The 17,782-nt window shown below is 40.1% G+C and overlaps 1 protein-coding gene across 7 annotated transcripts in view; it reads right to left on the bottom strand.

Moving 5' to 3' along the window:
• LOC124068849 (CMP-N-acetylneuraminate-beta-1,4-galactoside alpha-2,3-sialyltransferase-like) overlaps window positions 1-17,782 on the bottom strand; it is a 44,458-nt gene that overhangs the window by 7,505 nt on the left and 19,171 nt on the right. For all 7 annotated transcript variants that reach the window (XM_046407340.1, XM_046407335.1, XM_046407339.1 and 4 more), the window contains 5 exons: window positions 16,180-16,274; window positions 10,913-10,976; window positions 10,722-10,817; window positions 10,322-10,508; window positions 344-490 (listed from right to left, as the gene is read on the bottom strand). In XM_046407340.1, the coding sequence (XP_046263296.1) occupies window positions 344-490; window positions 10,322-10,508; window positions 10,722-10,817; window positions 10,913-10,976; window positions 16,180-16,274 (589 nt within the window). The remainder of the gene's footprint in view (window positions 1-343; window positions 491-10,321; window positions 10,509-10,721; window positions 10,818-10,912; window positions 10,977-16,179; window positions 16,275-17,782) is intronic.

Raw genomic sequence — 17,782 nt, 5'->3', positions numbered from 1 at the left:
AAACATAACTGAAGAGCAGATGTTCCTTAGTTAGTTACATGAGTGACAATTATTACTGAGAGACGGTTGTGTAATGCAGAGCACATTTGCTGTCACCACCTAAGCTCGGCTTCTGTTTAGTGACAATGACAATAAGCATTTCAGTTTTTCCTGTGATGACAGCACAGTGTCTTTACTGACTCATCCAGTATCCAGATTCCTCAGTTAAAAACACAATCTAATTGCTGAGTGTGTGGCTTTTCCGTGACGTTGTTAGACTGACTGCCAACTCTCCATCACCTAGGAGGTGAGATTAAGATTAAGCAAATTTAACTGGCAAAAGTGCTGTAAGTATGTGTCTTACCCCTTTGCCCATTAGGCCGTTGTTGAAGGGCAGGCCTATGAACTGGAAGGCAGCCTCCTGGATGAAGTAGGGATTTAGGATTCTTATGTCCGCTGGCTCCCGAGGCACGTAGTGAGCCACTGACTTCCAAAAACCATCTGTGCCCCTCTAGAGGTATTGCCAAGACAGAAACAGAACAAAAGAAGAAACACAGAAAGTTATGCATTAGTAGTTTTCATCACAAAGACTGTAGTGTTTTTTTTCCCTGCAAGGTCAGACTCACGTGCATAAAACATAGAACCGACACTCACATGATGACACCTCCACAGTGGACAGCCAACTGCAATTTACCAACCAGTCATCAAAGTGAGATTATCCTCTGTCGCGCTGACATAAAACACAGAAGCCAACCAGAAGCCAGACCCCATACTAGCACTGATTAGGGAAATGGTCTCTGGGCCTTTAATGGATGACGTCGGGGTGAGGGGCTCGCAGGACATCAGTAATTACTACTCCTGGTAGGAGCAGAATCAAGCAGTGTGTGTGTGTGTGTGTGTGTGTGTGTGTGGTCAGCTGCCCTGAAGCACTTTAGGCCCTTTCTTAAAAGTTTCATTAGTTGTAGGTAAAAAGGGTTGGTGACTGATTATTATAAAATGGGTTTTATATTTATTGATATATTATATTTAGATTTATTTATATGTTAGATTTATTTATTTATCAGTGAATAAAGATTTTCTAAATGCATCTTAAAACACATTTTACCATTTTCCCACTGTATTCCTCACAGTAAGAGCAGATACAAACCTAATTTCAGCCGGTCTTATATTTTAAACAAAACCGCCAAGTTTATCAAGTCGTAGCCTTAATTTACAGATTTAAAACCTGACAACAGAAATAAAAATGACAGATATGATAAGGATGATTAACATTTAGCAAACAAAAATCATAATTACACACACTTACTTTCCTTTTCACTATAGGACTGACTTTTTCTGCTTCTCCTTCAGATTTCCTCATACAAATTCTCTCTGACTCTCCTGCCCTGATGGCAGACACGTTGCTCATTCATTGGCAGTATCTGGTCAGACTTGATGAATGAGTCTGCTTTATGTTTATGTTTATGTTAGTAAATTGTGTTGTTTTTCATTGTGGAAAAATGGTATTTAAGTCTGCATTTAGGATCTGCTATTGTTGTTCTACGGTTGGGAAATCACAAACCCTACAACAGCATCCCAGTATCAAATACCTGAGTAACATTATGCAACACTGATGAAATGTGCTAGTCAATTTCAGGCATACCAGATCAGCCAATGATTATTAGGAAACTGAGTCACAAAGTCACAAAAAAAGTACCCTTGAAAATTACAGTCTATACACATCCTGCAAATTAATGAGAATTTTTGACTTCTTAACCAAATCTGACATGATTAGACCTTCAACTAGTTCTCTTCATAGCACGACTTCAAATGGTAAATTAAAAAAACGTGCAACGAACTAGCAGTGCGTGATTCTCTTGCCTGACAGTGCGACTTCCTAAAAGGCATGAAGCCAACAGGGTCAGCAGATGTAAATGGGAATCACCTGTTCAAATAGTCAACCACCCGCCCGTCCCCCTTTGATACCGCAATGCATGACTCTCTCTCCCTCTCTGTGTATGAGTCTGTGTGCGTATGTTTGTGTGTGTTGGCAGGGGCAGTAGCAACAAGTCTGCTGGCTTTGTGGCTTCAACGGTGGCGGCTCTTTTTGAACACGGGCCCAGCTCTGTGCCTGGGGCAAGCTGCAACAGGAACAGCAGCTCATCTCTCCTGTCAACACAGCTTGTGTTTGCCAGGAATCTATTTAGCAGCCCTGTTTGGATGTGTGTGCGCATCTGTGTACGCTGAATAAAGAGAGTGATGCGTTTTTTCTTCCTTTATTCTTGGAAGGAGAGGAGCTAATGATACACAACACACACCCCTCACTTTAAACAGCAATGACCCGACATGTACTTGCACACAAATGTCATGGGGTGGGGATCTCTTTGAAGACATTCAGACAAATGGCACAGTACAGGTGGCTTAGAGTAATGTGAGTGCAATTAGTATGTAAGATTCAGGACGGTCAGGAAGGAAGGGGTTGTGGGTACTGTTATGAGTTTAGGAATGTGGGAAGTTGCTTACAGGTCACCCACTCCACCAGCTAGGGTGGAGAGCACAGGGTAAGTTAGTGATAACACTCCACCTATGTTTGGCACTTGTAAAGGACATCAAAGATGACGTTGGGGGTTGCTACTGGAAATGAATACTAAAAAGTACAACAGCGGGTTTAGTGAGAACACACCGAGCTGTGTTTGATTAAATATAGGTTCAAAGAAACTTATATTGTATATCATGAGAAATGGTGATTGAAGACTGTTTAATAACTGCACTGCTGAAGTAGCACTCAAAGCTGAAAGCAAATAACCTCCAGGGAACAGGATGTGGCTTCCACTGTGGACTGACCGCTAACCCTTGTCTGAGTGTGTATTAGTTTGAAAGCACTGCTGAGCCAGTGGCATTTGACCATGGACAGAACAGGAAGCTACAGCACTGTCCTACACCACGTCAAACCCTGACACACACACACACACGCACACACTAAAACAGTGAACAGAAGTGTGTAGCTTTGGTGTTTGGGTCTGTCATCGGGCTGTGATCAGAGAGGAAATGGCTGGTTCCCTTCTCCTGCGACAGCTTTATGGTTAAATTAGTCTGGATTATTACATTTAAGTGTGTGCATAAGGATGTGTGCTCAAATAAGGCACCTGTCAAAGCAACAGTGAACTGCGAGAGCTGATTGTTTGCAATGCATGCAGGCTGTAGGGAGGTCGATGTAGAATGCCTACTTGTGTTGACATTAGTCAAGTGTACATCCAAATTTAGCACAAACTTTGATCAAATGTGAGGAAACTGGCATTTACCCTTTGTCACATGTATTCATTTTAGAATGGTTACAGATTTAGCATTTATGAGAATGGGATGGATGTGAGGTCACAGTGATGCTGACCACGAAAATCTAAACAGTTCCTCTTTGGGTCCAACTGGATATTTGCGCTAACTCCACAAGTTGTCGGTGAGACATCCCCAGAATGGGATGAACAGCTCACCAACAAACCACTGGTGCATCAAAGCACATAACCTTAAGTTCACAGGTTTAGAGTAAGTGGGCCTCAGAAAAACAGAGGCTAAAGTTGGTTGGTTTGGATTGTTTGAATGGCTTTAAAAGTGAATTGAAAGAGGAGAGGGAGATGTGTCAAATCCGCATTAAGGCTACTTCATATCTGACAGTCCAGTGGTCATCTGCTTTTATAACAGTTGCAGTAAGTGGTTTCCTACACAAATGTACACACAACATATTTACTGTACGCAATCATGTTGCATTGACAATTTGGCTTCATTGCGTTGTTTCCTAAACGCTACTGATGCAAAAGTAAGAGCCATTAAAGCATCACTGAGAGCTCACTAATATCATAAAAGCACTCTATTTACGTCACTGTTGTCAGTTGTAACAGAAGCTCTGCAAAGCCTAAGTGTATTTGTCTTGTAATTTCACAGCTGTAGGAAAAAAATCACATCGCCATACAAACCATCACCAAAAGAGCCTAGAGCACAGGATTACAACAAGACAATGGCAGAGGGTGAGGAGAGGACCCACTGTAAGCCAAGACAAGCGAGGGATCAAACAGATGAAAAAGGGGATAAAGTCTAAGAGATACACAGAGTTGAAAAAACAATGACAACGTGTGCTAAAATGGAAAATGTACAAGACCTTCTGAAAATGCTGGTTTCCATCAAGTATCTGTACTCAAGTCATCTACTTCATGTACAAAACTACTAAAAATATCCAAAAAGTAGCCTAGGGCTAGTGGTGGTGAAAGACTTAAATTAGGCTCAACATAAACATGAAGACATGCATCCTTTTCCTGTTGCATAAAACAGGATTACACCTCAGTTGCACTTTACTCCACAGATGTAAAATGCTCAAATAACCAGCTTGATTTAGAGCCTGAACTCTTCCAACCTTGTGTTTATGGTTTTCAGTGTGGTTTGGTTTCAATGTGGCCAATGGAACCTAACTCACCTTTAAACTAAACTGTAGCAGATAGCTTTGTTTAGAGTTCCCGCGGGTCTGAGAGTAGAAATGTGAAGCACGGAACGGAAGTCATAATACGAGGGGAAAGTTTCACATCTGCTGGGTTACTTAGGGTGGCTTTAAATCCCTTCAATGTAAACAAACACAAACAAATTTCAGCTTTCTGTCTGCTCCACGTGGTAACCAGAAACAGTATATGTCTGATTTCAAAGTTTTGACCTGTTCTTGTGGATTCTCCACAATAATCTCATAATATGGCTGGAATGACACAGATGTCCTTCCTTCCTTGATATGCAGCTATCTTACAATTTGGCTCTATCTGGGTGGTTGTGTTTGATGAGTATGGGGTGAACGACACAAACAGGGAGGATTGAGGATTAGAGGATTCCAGAAGGCAGAATCACAATCACAACAATCACAGTTAAGTTTGCCCGGAGGTCATTAGCACTGTGTACATGTTGGGCCTTTTAATTTTCAAGTTGCAGTGCCACGCCACATACAATAGGAACCATTTCAGAAAGAATGTTTGAAAAGAGGGAGGTTCTTCAAAGTAGGTGGTACAGGAGGGGATCACGATTTCTATTCTCCAGAGAAGTAAAATCCTGAACAGTTACTGGTTATTTTATTCCTTTACCTTAGCCAGGAATCTGAAGCATTCACCAATTTGGCTTTGCTTTTCTTGACACATACCAAGACCTCTGCCCTGACCGAGGTCACGGTGGTTTCTCTTTTCCTGGCCTCTCTCAGGTTATCCAGTGTGTGAAACCCTCATCTCCACACTCCCATGACGGCCAGTGTGAAAATGGCACCAACATTTGACAGCACTGTGACCCTGACGACTTGCAACACGCTCTTTAGGTAAAAGCAGGTTGCCAGTTCTTTTTATAACCCCACTGGCAGAATCTTTCTTGTATCTGACTAAAAAACAAATCAGTCTTTTGGGTGACATTTACGACATGAACTGTCATATAAACTGTGTTTACTGAGAACAAGATTATGAAGCGTTCCTGAGCCCTTTCAAGGATGCTCCTTCCACCCCCCATCAGGACACTATCACCTGCTACCGATGAACCTGTTTACCTGTGGAAGGTTTTTAAACAGGTGTCTACAATTTTCTGTCTTTTGTTGTCTCCTGTCACAACTTTTCTGAAAAATGTTGTTGGCATCAAATTCAAAACAAGCATATATTCCATAAACATTAAATAAATTACTCCGTTTGCATTTGATTATATGTCAAAAAGGATGACCAAATTAACACGTTATGTTTTATCTATGTTTTATATACGGTCCTAAGATTTCTGGAATTGCATCATTGCATCAGAACACTAACGGAACCGAGAATGCAGGTCTGAGTGTTAATCTCTGCGTGCTAGGTAGGTGATTCATTTTTGAAACACAACACTCACGGTAATCAGTGACATCCGGACACTATGTTAGTCACTTGGTCCATGTTCAGAATCCATGTTTATAAGTATGTAAATGTTTATGAATGCATGCATGCATGCCACTTTGGGCTTCTGCACAGATTTGTGAGCTCAGAAAAAGAGCCATATAGCTGTTATTTCTGTCTTGCAGCGCATCCTCAATGAAAATGACAAACTGAAAAAAACAACAACAACAACAAAATAAAACCTAAGTGTTACACAGAGATTAGCTATAAGAAATGTCTCTGAATAATATTACAGTATGAAGGAGTTTATTTGGAAAAGTATTACTGATGTGATAAAACTGGCAATTTTAGCAAATTCCTTTAACACATCACACATTTCTGGCATTGCCTGAGAGAAGTGTGATGCTTTTAAAACACTGGCTTCGCTACAGTATTTTGATGCTTCTTATTAAAACCTCCTGGCTGTTTTCCTATTAAAGGAAAAGTACTCTCTTCCTTAAATTGTCTCCATCCATCATTTATCTCTCTGGCCTGTGGAGAGCAAGCAGGGCTCCTGTAAACAAACAGGAGATAGAACACCGACACTCCAACCTTGGAACCCCATGTTTACTGCCAGCTGTATATCCTTCGCTGGCTCTGTTTGAAAATATCCCTGCATATACAAACAACTGCGGCTGTGTGTGCATGAACCGTGAATGCGCACTGTGCACACAGGGGAAAACTGACACGAGATAAATAGGAAAAAAGAATATATCAGCGATTGTGGAAATCATGTCCGAGCACATTTGTAAACAGTATGTAACTGGGCAATCAACCAGGCTGCTGCGTATGTGGGGCAGGACTTGAAAGCAGAGTGACAGAGTGGTAATCACACAGACCTGCGGTAATGAGGGATTAGGAAGTTGGAAGCTTGTGAGGCTGCAGTACCCTAATTATAATAAAATGCGACAAAAATGCAGACAGAAAACTGGGTCTGCAGGTCTAAGATGTGATCAGGTCAAGTTTGCAAAGCTCAACTCAAGTCTGAATTTTGCCCTGAAGTTTAAGAGTATCACATGTCTAAGTGTGTGAGAGTTTATGTTTGTGAGAGTGTACAAAACACATAACATCAGATTGGGAAATTGCCTCGCTAATTTGTATTCTGTTCAGCGTTCCAAGACAACGCTGTAGGCATTTGAAAAGCCACAACAGCACAGGATAGTCAAGGACGCTGACAACTGGATGGATGAGTCACTTGTGGCTGCACAACAAGTGTGCACCACCCACTAACCTTTCAAAGAAGAAGTAGCAGAAGAAATTCACTTGCTTTCATAACCACAGAAGGAGCGTGAAAAGGTTTTGCACCCCTTCCAGCTGTTAGTGTACAGATTGTACAAAGAAATCCCCCTAAAAGCTTCCAAATCACAACTTTCCAAAGTTACACTGGCGCTGCCTCTGGAATGATATAAATGGACAGAGCAAAGGGAGGGATGCTTGCTGCTGTTTGCTGAGGATTTCCTGATGCATATCCTAAAGTATGCAGTGTCTATCTATAAACAAAAGCTCTGATAGCTGCCTTTTATTGATTTAGATATAGGTTGTCTTGTAATAAGTGAAAAGAAAAAAAAACATTTATGAGTCACTATTGAGTGTGCCCCCAAGTTCACAGAGAGCACATGTACACACACATATAAACACCTCTAAATGTTTATGTGCCCACTGCATTACTCTGTGCTGGGTGTGAGCCAGACACAATTAAGCTAGGTTAACAGCTCTTCCCTTTTTTTCATGTTATTTCCAAGACTTAAAATCCACTTTTCATAGTAAACAGATACTGTTGCCCTAGTAAAGTGTTGTTTTTTTAAAAAAAGGTCATCATTTCAGCATTTGTAAATGATTTTATGCTGCTTATGTGGTTATGTATATAGTAAAATCTACCCGCCACTCATCTTTGTGTATTCTCCTGAAGTGATCTTGTTTTTTTAAACATCAAGATATTTCAAAACAGTAATGAACAAGACCTGAGTAAGGACAAGTATTTACTGTAAATTAGCACAAACATGGTACAAAAAAATATTTTTTTCTAAGATTGTAGAAAAAATATTGTTGATTTAAATCATCACTTAAACTGACAGATGTATAGAGAAATTTAAATTATCATTCTAATTAACTACCTGCTAAACAATACAAAAATGTCACTGTAACAAATAAAAAAAGGTAGTTCCAAAACCTTCTGGACACACCAACGTTTTGTTTATTTGTGATGTCTGTACATATATCTACACATCAGCACTGACTTTGGTTAAACATCAGAGGAACCTTTTTTGTTTTGAGAGCCAACAAGGAAATTGCATGACAACAACCCAGACCTGCCACCACATGGGTGAAAACACAAGTTGCAAACTGTAATTTGTCTAATTTATTATCAAGAAAGTTGGGCTTATCAAATAATATTTTTGGCTAATTCATGAACTGTACATGGAGACCGAAAATCCACTCCTCAGAGTGTGTAGCTGTGTCAGGCTATGGCAATTTCACCTTCAAGTTTTTTCTGCTTTGCGTCAGGATGGGGGGGGTGTCATATGTATGTCCTGGTATGTATATGTATGACATGAACTGAGCTTAACTATGATGCTCTACAGAAAAGAAATTCCAATGACACAAGTCACATAATTATTAAACAGAGCATGATATAATTTATACTACTGAAGATGCATTTAAAAAGAAAAAGATTATCCATGGGTCATTCACTGATCTTTGCACATCTGGGAGATTTATTCTTCCACATTATCATCAAAGCTCTGACCAAAATATATATACACACATATATTTTTTTGTTTTTTGCTCCCTGATTTTTGACCCACGAAGAACATTCTTCCTTCTTTAGCAGATGAAAGAGGCCAGAGGCCAGATCAATTATCCGGGGCAGCCACTTCCTCTGTCCTCTCCTTCAGACACAAATCTGAGCCCTATCAAAGGCTGTAGGAGCCATCAGCCAGCCAAGCAAGCCATTTTCTTCCATTTACTTCATGGTTAACTTCTACTGCTCATTTTCTCTTATCCAGCTATTATCCCTCCCCCTCCCATTTCTCTAACCTTTAATCCAACTTCGCACCACTGATAAGTCTCAGTGTTGTATGCCCTTTCAGTCCTCTATTATAAAACGTATTGTCCTTTCCTTTTGATTTTCTTAACCCCCATCTCTTACTCAGGAGTGTACCGTTTTGACAAATGTCACCTTGTAAAGAAAAAAAAGAAAAAGTCACACAAAGTCACACAGCTGTGCTGGGACACAAAGCAGGTCTCCCCAGTTCTGGACTGACAGAAGCAATAAGGTAAAACATTTTAGCTTTTCTGCCTATGTGCAACCTGCGCCTTTTTGCAAGGTCTATTTTATATAGCTTATGTACAGTATCGTTGCAGTAATGTAAAGTGAAAAAAAACGAAATAAAAACATTTTAACAAATGTTTAACAAACCGTGTGTTGAAAAATGGTAAGTTGTGAATAAAAGTAATAAAAAAATGCAGTAAATGGGCTAAAACATTTAAAGGCAATGGAATGGCCTTGTTACAATACAACTATTTTTATTTTAATGACTATACAAAAACCTTACATGGAGTGCTGCCAATATCCTGGAGCTGAATGGAAAAAAAAATGTTCTCACAGAGATATTATTTTTAGACTGTTCAATAAGAGCAAAATGAAAGTGCTTATGAGAGCTCTTTCAGTGACAATAAAAGGACAGAGAAGCCATTAAAAATGACTGCCTTCTGTAATACTCCAAAGATAAGGGAAAGCCAGTTCTGTCATTCAGGCTGATCTTGTGATTAAGAAGCCAACTGACAGCCCAACACTTAACTGTGGCATTCAAAAGGACGCCTAGAAGACTTATTATGAAGTAAATTAATTCATACTTTTTAGTACACCAATATCCATACATGAGAGAACAGGTTAAATGGGGAATAATATAACTCATCAAAATTGCAATGTAGCATGAAAAAAGCAATTTATGTGCTAGTCATTTTTTCTAGCTAGTCGTTTTTCTCAACTGTCCTTTCCACAATAAGAATTCGAAGTATCCAAAGCAAAGATTGTAAAGATTCATGCTCTCCATTTAACGCCTTTACAAAAACGGCTTACATTTCCACAGGGAGGAATGTGCAGAATGTGTGTGAGGTTACTGCTATGTTCTGCTAAAAAAAACCCCACATAACTCAGACATTCAGACACATTTAGACACCCACAGAAGTAGAAATTCTCTGTAGCATAATTCAGTGGGTGCAGGAAGTGAGAAAACAAATCTGATGAAACATCTTTCCTTTTTCAGTATTTGGGGGAAAAAATACTGAAATGAATAAAAAATAATATAAGTGGGTCTAAAGCTAAGCTTTTGTGCAGTAGACACTTCTGTTACATGCCAGCTGTGAGTTGTCATTCCTAGACCTTTCAGGGTTCTTTGTGTGTATAATATGTTGAGCATTTTCACTTTCACAATTTAATGATTTAAAAATATCCTTACCAGTTTCTCCTTGAAGACCATCTGTCTGAGCCACTTGAAATCCAGAGGTTTGAAAGCGGAAAAAACAAAAAGTGAGTCTTTTTCATAGTGTTCAGGCTTCTGGATAGCTCCCTCTGGATATGTAATCCTCATGGTGGTTTTGGTCCCCACGTCTTTGCCATAACCACTTACTGGGGCTTCATTCAACCTGACAGCACAAAATAAAATTACACTTCATAAACTACTGTTTATGCACTTTGATAAGGTGTTATTGCAATTAGGGTACATTAAATATCACATATTCAATTGTTTCCATCTTGTTTATGACATTTTACTTGTAAATTATAAGCAATATTGTTGTTTTGAGAGACAAGTTGCTCAGACATTCGTAAAGTTGTATTTTGTTATGGCATCATCTTACCTCACCACAACATCGTAGTCATCTATTCGGGAACCAAGAGACTTGTTGGACAGGATTCCCCCGTTGCCCACAATGATGCACCTTTTACAGCCGAGACTGCAAGGCGCAAGGTCAGAAGTTAGTCAAATTAAGAAATGACAGGTATATAAAAACTGGACTTCCTGTTCATGTGGGTGAGCTGTAATAATCACCTGTCCAGCTCCTCTCTAAGTCCATAATTTTTTGTGGCAGTTAGAATGCTGTCTATGATTCTCTCTGCAAAGGAAGAAAAAATAACCATCATGAGAAAATAATTAGGGATAAATTCACTGCAACACACAATATTAAAAGTGTACTTCTTACATGAGCAAACTGAATGTAAATACTTGTGTAGGTAATTTTACTGGCCAGAGCACTTTGTGTATAAGTACATCGCAGATAATTGCTTTCTTGGCAATGAATAGGAGACTGGATATACACAACTTGTGTCAAATTCTCTTCAAATGATATTTTATCTTATAATTTGACAATGAAAAATGTACTGCTATCATCAGGGTCAGTCACCTTAAGTTGCTCTGTGGAGCAGTATATCAGTTTAATCATCACAGATGAGGTGATGTTTTCTCATAATGAAAATGAAATATCTGAAAAGTCCAAAACGGAGGGAATTGCTCCTTTAAAAGATTAACAAACTGCCACAGACTTCAACATACCACCAGAGATAAAGCAATCTAGGTGGTCTCAAAGACAGTTGGAGGAAAGAACACCTCTCTCTGTTTATTCAGTCACCGATAAGGAGTGACCAATCAGCCCTCTGGAATAGTGGTGATGGGATTACGAAGGGGAAAAAAAGCTGTTGTGCTCCTGAAAGGAGTGAATCTGGGAGACGCGGACATACAGGGCTCAGGATGGTATGCGTGTGTATGTAAAAACTCTCCCATAAAAGCACTCAGAGAGGAATGCTGTTTTCAAACAAGCACATTCTCCTTGTTAAGTGGGCGATGTTGAGCTCGTCTCCCTGCGTGGCTAGCACCCCTCTGATCGCAGGGTGAGAAACAGGGATGTTTAGCCATAGCACGCATTCTTGCCATGTTCTACAGGCTTTCTGCTCGAGTCATGCTTCCAGCATTAGATGTGACATATATTTCCCTTTTCTCTTGACCATTTTTAGGCCTCTCCCATTTATAATTCACACATCATAACAACCCAAATATGCAGGTTCCATTACACTTGTTACTATCTTTAATCCATGTTACAATTGTAGAAGTGTGAAAGCGCCATAGAGGAACTACTCGGATTCACCTGGCAATGGCAGCTAATAAGCTTTCCTTTATTTGCATCCAATGTGGAAAAAAGTCTGCCTTCCTCACAGTGTTAAAAAACCAGAAGTATTCTCATTGTCCACTCCACTTCGCTTAATATAATCACCATATAGCACAAAGTCTGCAAGGGAGGGCCAAGAGAAACAGCAAAAGCGAGAGTGAGAACAAGAGAGTTTAGACTGGGGCCTCAAAGCAGTTTGTAAGACATATTACAGCCCCATTCACCCTGGCTAACGATCCTAATGATTAACCTGCTGAGGAGAGGCGAGCTGAGCAACAGCCCATTGTTTGGATGTGGTGTCGATGTCTGGCGTCAAGCATCACCCCGAGCAGCATAAACACAAGAGCCAGGACCACACCTGGATCCAAGGGGGTGAAAAGTGAAAAATCACAATGGGCAGGACTCGCTTCCAAAGGACGACATGGAAGCTAATTGTTATAAGTACCCGAGGTAAACATTTCAGCAAAGTATGTCTCGTGGTGGAGCCAAAGACAAATGGATGTAAGTTCAGACATTTGTCCCGCATGGAACTCTTGAAATGACAAAAATCTTTGCTAGTAACATAGAGGAAGGTTGGAAGCATCACAAAACACATAAACAGAGACACATTGTTGGGACGAGCGTAGTCTAAACAATATGAAATAATCATGTGATGAGACAGTGGTATTTGTTAGGCCTGCACTTTAGCACGCTTTTATCTTTATCTATCATAAACTGCGGTAAAACTGAAAATAAAAATTGATTTCAGTATGATGACTAACTACAGATACTGATAACGGAACAATCCTGAAGTATAGCTGGACGGATAATTGAGATATCTTTATTTCCATGCTGGACACTGCGACTGAGGCTGAGGGGTGTTCGCTATTGCCACACACAAGCACAACCTCAGTCAAAACCCAAGAGCTTATTATTATTTACAAATCTTATGAATTAAACGATAAGGACCCAACTTCATTCATTTGATGCAAATTATACTACAAATTATAATTCGGGAGTCTCCATAAAATGCAAAGTGCAAGCGTTGATGCATTACCTCTCAGTCTGATCGTAGGACTGAGGCAGAGCTCATATAAACATCATACTGTTTATGAAGATGACTGAAGTAACATAACCAAAGTAAATAAAACAATGAGTAATCCGCACTCGCACTAAAGCTTAGAGATGATTCCTGTGAATATATGTTATCAACAACTGCTATTAGGTAATTCTGTTTGGGAAAAAAAAAACCTGAAAAAACTTTTACAGTGAAAACGCATACAGATTATTCAAAATTGAAAATTAATGTTATTTGTCATAGCAAACCGAGCAACCTTGAAAAATACCTCCTCTGGCTGACGAACATCATGAAAACAGATTCATTAAGTTCACTTTGGAAAAGAAAAATATCATTTAGAGAGAGAACAGCATAACCCAGACTGACTCTTCAGTCAACGACTGGCATCTTGCAGAGCTCACAAAGAATGGCTTTTCTCAGAAACTGAATCAGTGCAGCTTTATTGTTCTCAGGCTATGGTTGATGTGTGCCAAAGAGAGCAGATTGGCAGAATGAAAAGTAAAAAATAAAACTCCTGCCCACCACCACAACTCGATGTTCCCAATTTGGAATCCTTTGTGGCGCTCTATTCAACATCCACACGTATCATTTCTCCACATGAGTACCACTAAAAGGGAAACCCCACTGCCATCGCAGTCCGTGGAGAAAACAGAAACCAGGTGTAACACTCACACAGGGAGTGCTCTTTTGATAGCGACTGAGATGGTGTGCGTATCTGTGTGTGCATGTGTGTGTTCGTATGACAGCGGAGAACTTTCCAGAGCACAAAGGTAACATTCACTGTACCTTCTGCTTGTAAGTATTGGAAAATATGTGACAGAGCATGTCACTGAAGCCAGGTTAATGTTATCTCTTCAGTTCCCATGGCACTGTGTACTGGTTTGATATCTGAAGTGCTGGAGTGTGTGTTAAGGTCAGGGAGCAAGTACAAGTGCGTGTGCGGAGGCATAAAGTTGGAGTGTTGGGAGACATGAGTTCTCTATTCTCAAGATAAAATTCAAACAAATGCAAACCCCTCATGAGGTTGCTATGATGACAAACACAGAAGCATGCAAAGCCTGAACTGTGAATAAATAACAAAAAAAATTCATATATTCTGACTAATGTGCTTGTAACAACAAGAGTATCATGAAAAATCGTTTCATCTAGCTTTCAGCCTGGTCAGAAGGTCATACACTGGCTGAGCATGAGTTCAAGGGTGAAACTGGCCAAGGGTAAAAACAGGCTCCATTAGCACTCTGTTTGGTGAATAAAACAAATGAGGTCAGTCACCATTGGCAAGTTGCTGAAATAGGCCTACTCAGCTGCAAATTCTCATCACTGACCGCATTCTGTATTCTTGTATTAACTCTGCACACTGATGGCTGCATGTGACGTATGATCGTCAGTCGCTATTATCACATTTCTTTGATGGACATATGAGGTCCACTCTTGCTACCAGACAGTATAATAAAGGGACTTATGAGTCTGAAAAGTAAGTCTTAAAACTACATTTTTTCTATTGGCCAGCAGGGCGTTGACTCAAATAGTTTCAAAAAGAAGCCTTACTGCATATAAGCTTATGAGAAAATGACCCTAATTCTCACTTATCACCTCTGTAGTGTTAATGGTCTCAATGGCCAGCTTTAAGTCTTCTTCAATACAGCATGATGTCATTTTGTAGCTTATGTTCCCATTTAGGCTAAAACAGCTCATAAAGCAGTGTATGTTACTGGGTGGGACTATAACGCTTAGCCAGACACAGTAAAGAGGAGTGACATAACCAACTTAGCAACTAGTTGGTACATCTCTCTCATACTGTTTGAGACTCAATACTCACAACCCACCCGCTAGACTGTGTCACATACACAGGTTGTCTACAGGGCCACCTTTCCTAAAGAGGAGCCTGCAGTCAGGCTGTGGGTTTGCTAACCTCACTTGTTTGTTTACCTCGATATACAGAGAGGGGCAGCAGAAGAGAAACTCAGGACTTTTCCTTAAGTGAGGAAAGAACAGTCAGGACATAAACACTTCAGTTTTTAGCAGTGGCCTAATTAATTTTTTAGATGATTAGCAGATGTTTCAGGCACACGGAGCAGCTGTAGCCTTCACCAGTTACTTCCTCCAAATGTTGATGCTAACAAACAGAGCACATTAGATAGTTAACAGCCCAAAATTTCCACTGAAATAATTTCAGATTTGATGTGAATTCGCTACAGCCGATCTCAGCTAATGTTTGTCGTTTGAACCGGCAGCAGAACAAGAAACCAGATATCGCAACCCATCTCTATGTGAAGTCAAACAATAGGCATGGCTGACATGTGATAAAGAAAAGATGCATTCAAAAGGCAGTTGTTTGGCAATGCCTTCTGATATCTCCAATGCTGGACTGTTGATGAATAAACCAACAGTGGGACTTTCAAAAATAGACCCCATTTGACCCTATTATTTCAGGATAGCATAATTTTGGCTAGAACTCAGGGTGACTAATTGCATACCATGATGGATTATCTATCTCACTTTGTCTCAACTCAGGTCAAGGCAGAGCAACAAACCTGAGGCAGATTATATTCTGCCAAAAACACTAGCCTTGCAACAATGACGAATGATGAAAAGGGCAAATTGGCAGAGCGTTGGCTTTCTCCACAGCTGAACCATCAGAGCCAAACCTTGATGATGAAAAGAGATTAAAAAACAGCAAGACATAATGACTAGTTTGGTTTGCTATACCTCTGAAATGCTGCCCACATCCCTGATTATTTTCTGCAGCTTAAAAATGGAAAAATAAAATGACTTAAAAAAAACAAACAAAAAAAAAAAAACGAGTTGATCAGTCTGACAAGTTAAACCATCTATGCCACAAGTAGATACCGAAACTGTACGAGAAGCCGACTGCCTGGTGATAACGTGATGATAAAGAAAGAAGGCTGACAGCTCTTACTTTTCATTTCATCACCTCTTTAAAATTAAATGTAATGTTGTCAGATAAGAGCAAAACTGTAAATCACCTGGGCATTATCAAAAACATACAAGAATAAGCTTGATTTCACACAGCTTCTACACGCATTTCTGTTTTTATTGACACTTTCCTTGCAGACATTATTCCTGAACTTGTCTTACCTTGTGTTTTGAATCCAAATGGGGGTAAGTAATTGCTCACTTTTGCTAGACGTTTGAAGTTCCGATCAAGAAACATGGGTGCTGGTTTCATGAACCTGCAATAAGATGAAGGAAAGAATGAAAGGGAAAAGAGAGAGGGGGAAGAAAGAAGTTTTTCATTACCTGAGCACAAAGAACAAGAAAAAAAAAATGCAATGTGTTGTAATATGTTGACTATGCATTGTATATGTTGCACCACGTTAGTTTTTCTTAATATACCGTAATTTCCAGACCATAAGCCCCTAATTTTTTCACACGCTTTGAATCCTGCGGCTTAAACAATGATACAGCGAATTTATGGATTTTGCCTTGAGACAAAAGTGACATTGAGAGCGACCACGAAAGAGAGACTGACAACGTGGACACCTGTGGCTTATAGACAACTGCGGTCTATATTTTTTTCTTTTCAAATTTTGTGGGTGCAGCTTATATTCAGACGCGCTCAATAGTCCGGAAATTACGGTACATGCCACACCTATAACCAGTCTCCTACGATTCTATGACTAGGAGTTATATATTCGCTGTGAATTTCCCCCACCACACATTTTCTCCTCTCCATAGAGAGTCCCTGTGGCTTCCTGTAATCCCTGTTCCACCTGGTCCGGTAAGGCACAAAGTTATAAATGAACTCACTAGTTCAACTATCATTAACATGACAGCATCCCCATCTCCTCTGCTAAAGCCTCCCAAAACAAGCAAAGCCTGCAAACACATTAGCAAGCCAGCCAGAACCCTAAGCGGGTAATAAAAACTGAGAGGCAGGAGAAAACACAGAAGACGGCTGCAGCACATAACCCATCAACATAACCTCTCCACCTAGGCTTAAATCGCAGCGGTCACACAGTTCTGATAAATCTGCTGAGACAACATACCCATGCCAGAATGCTCTTCCTCAAATGATTTGGGGCAAGATTGTTTCTACAAAGTGAATTAGAGTGGAGGAAGTTCTTCTCACCGTTCTGCCGGTTTAAGGAAAAACACATCATAAAACAAGAGTCCAGACAATTCACAGAAGTTTGAGCCTAATGTTTCTGGGTCGGCCTATCACAGAGCACAGACAAGTTAAACTACTCCAGAGAGAAAGCAAGTCATCCTGCCACATTAAAAAACAAATTGAGTTTGATATTCAAAAACACGTCTGTGACCAATGTTTTAATGCCCCATGAACTGCTACTTCCACCACTGCCTCTTCCTCATCCTTTGTGTCTGTACAAGTGTGAGTGTGTGCCTCCCTTTGATTAACTGCATCCCTAAAATCAAAAGAAACCATTTCCTTTCAGTCACGCCTGCAACCCGAGTGTGGCTTCAGGATGGATGTGTGTTTTTATGACCTGCTGTCAAGCTGGGCGGATGCAAGGGGAGAGGGAGAAACGTTAAAGTGCAGCGAGCTCCATGCATTTCCATGTCAGACTTAAATGATCAATCAGGAGACACAACACAGAGAAGACAATGCTAGGTGCCTCGCAGACGTTTATTAAGCTGTTGTGTATTAATTTGTTTTAGATAAAAGACAGTTACAGAGATTGCTGCACTGTCTCATTACCAGAAATCGGACCACCAAAAT

This window comes from Scatophagus argus, chromosome 13 (assembly GCF_020382885.2).
Source record: "Scatophagus argus isolate fScaArg1 chromosome 13, fScaArg1.pri, whole genome shotgun sequence".
Classification (NCBI taxonomy): Eukaryota; Metazoa; Chordata; class Actinopteri; family Scatophagidae; genus Scatophagus; species Scatophagus argus.
This window is presented reverse-complemented; position numbering and strand designations above follow the sequence as displayed.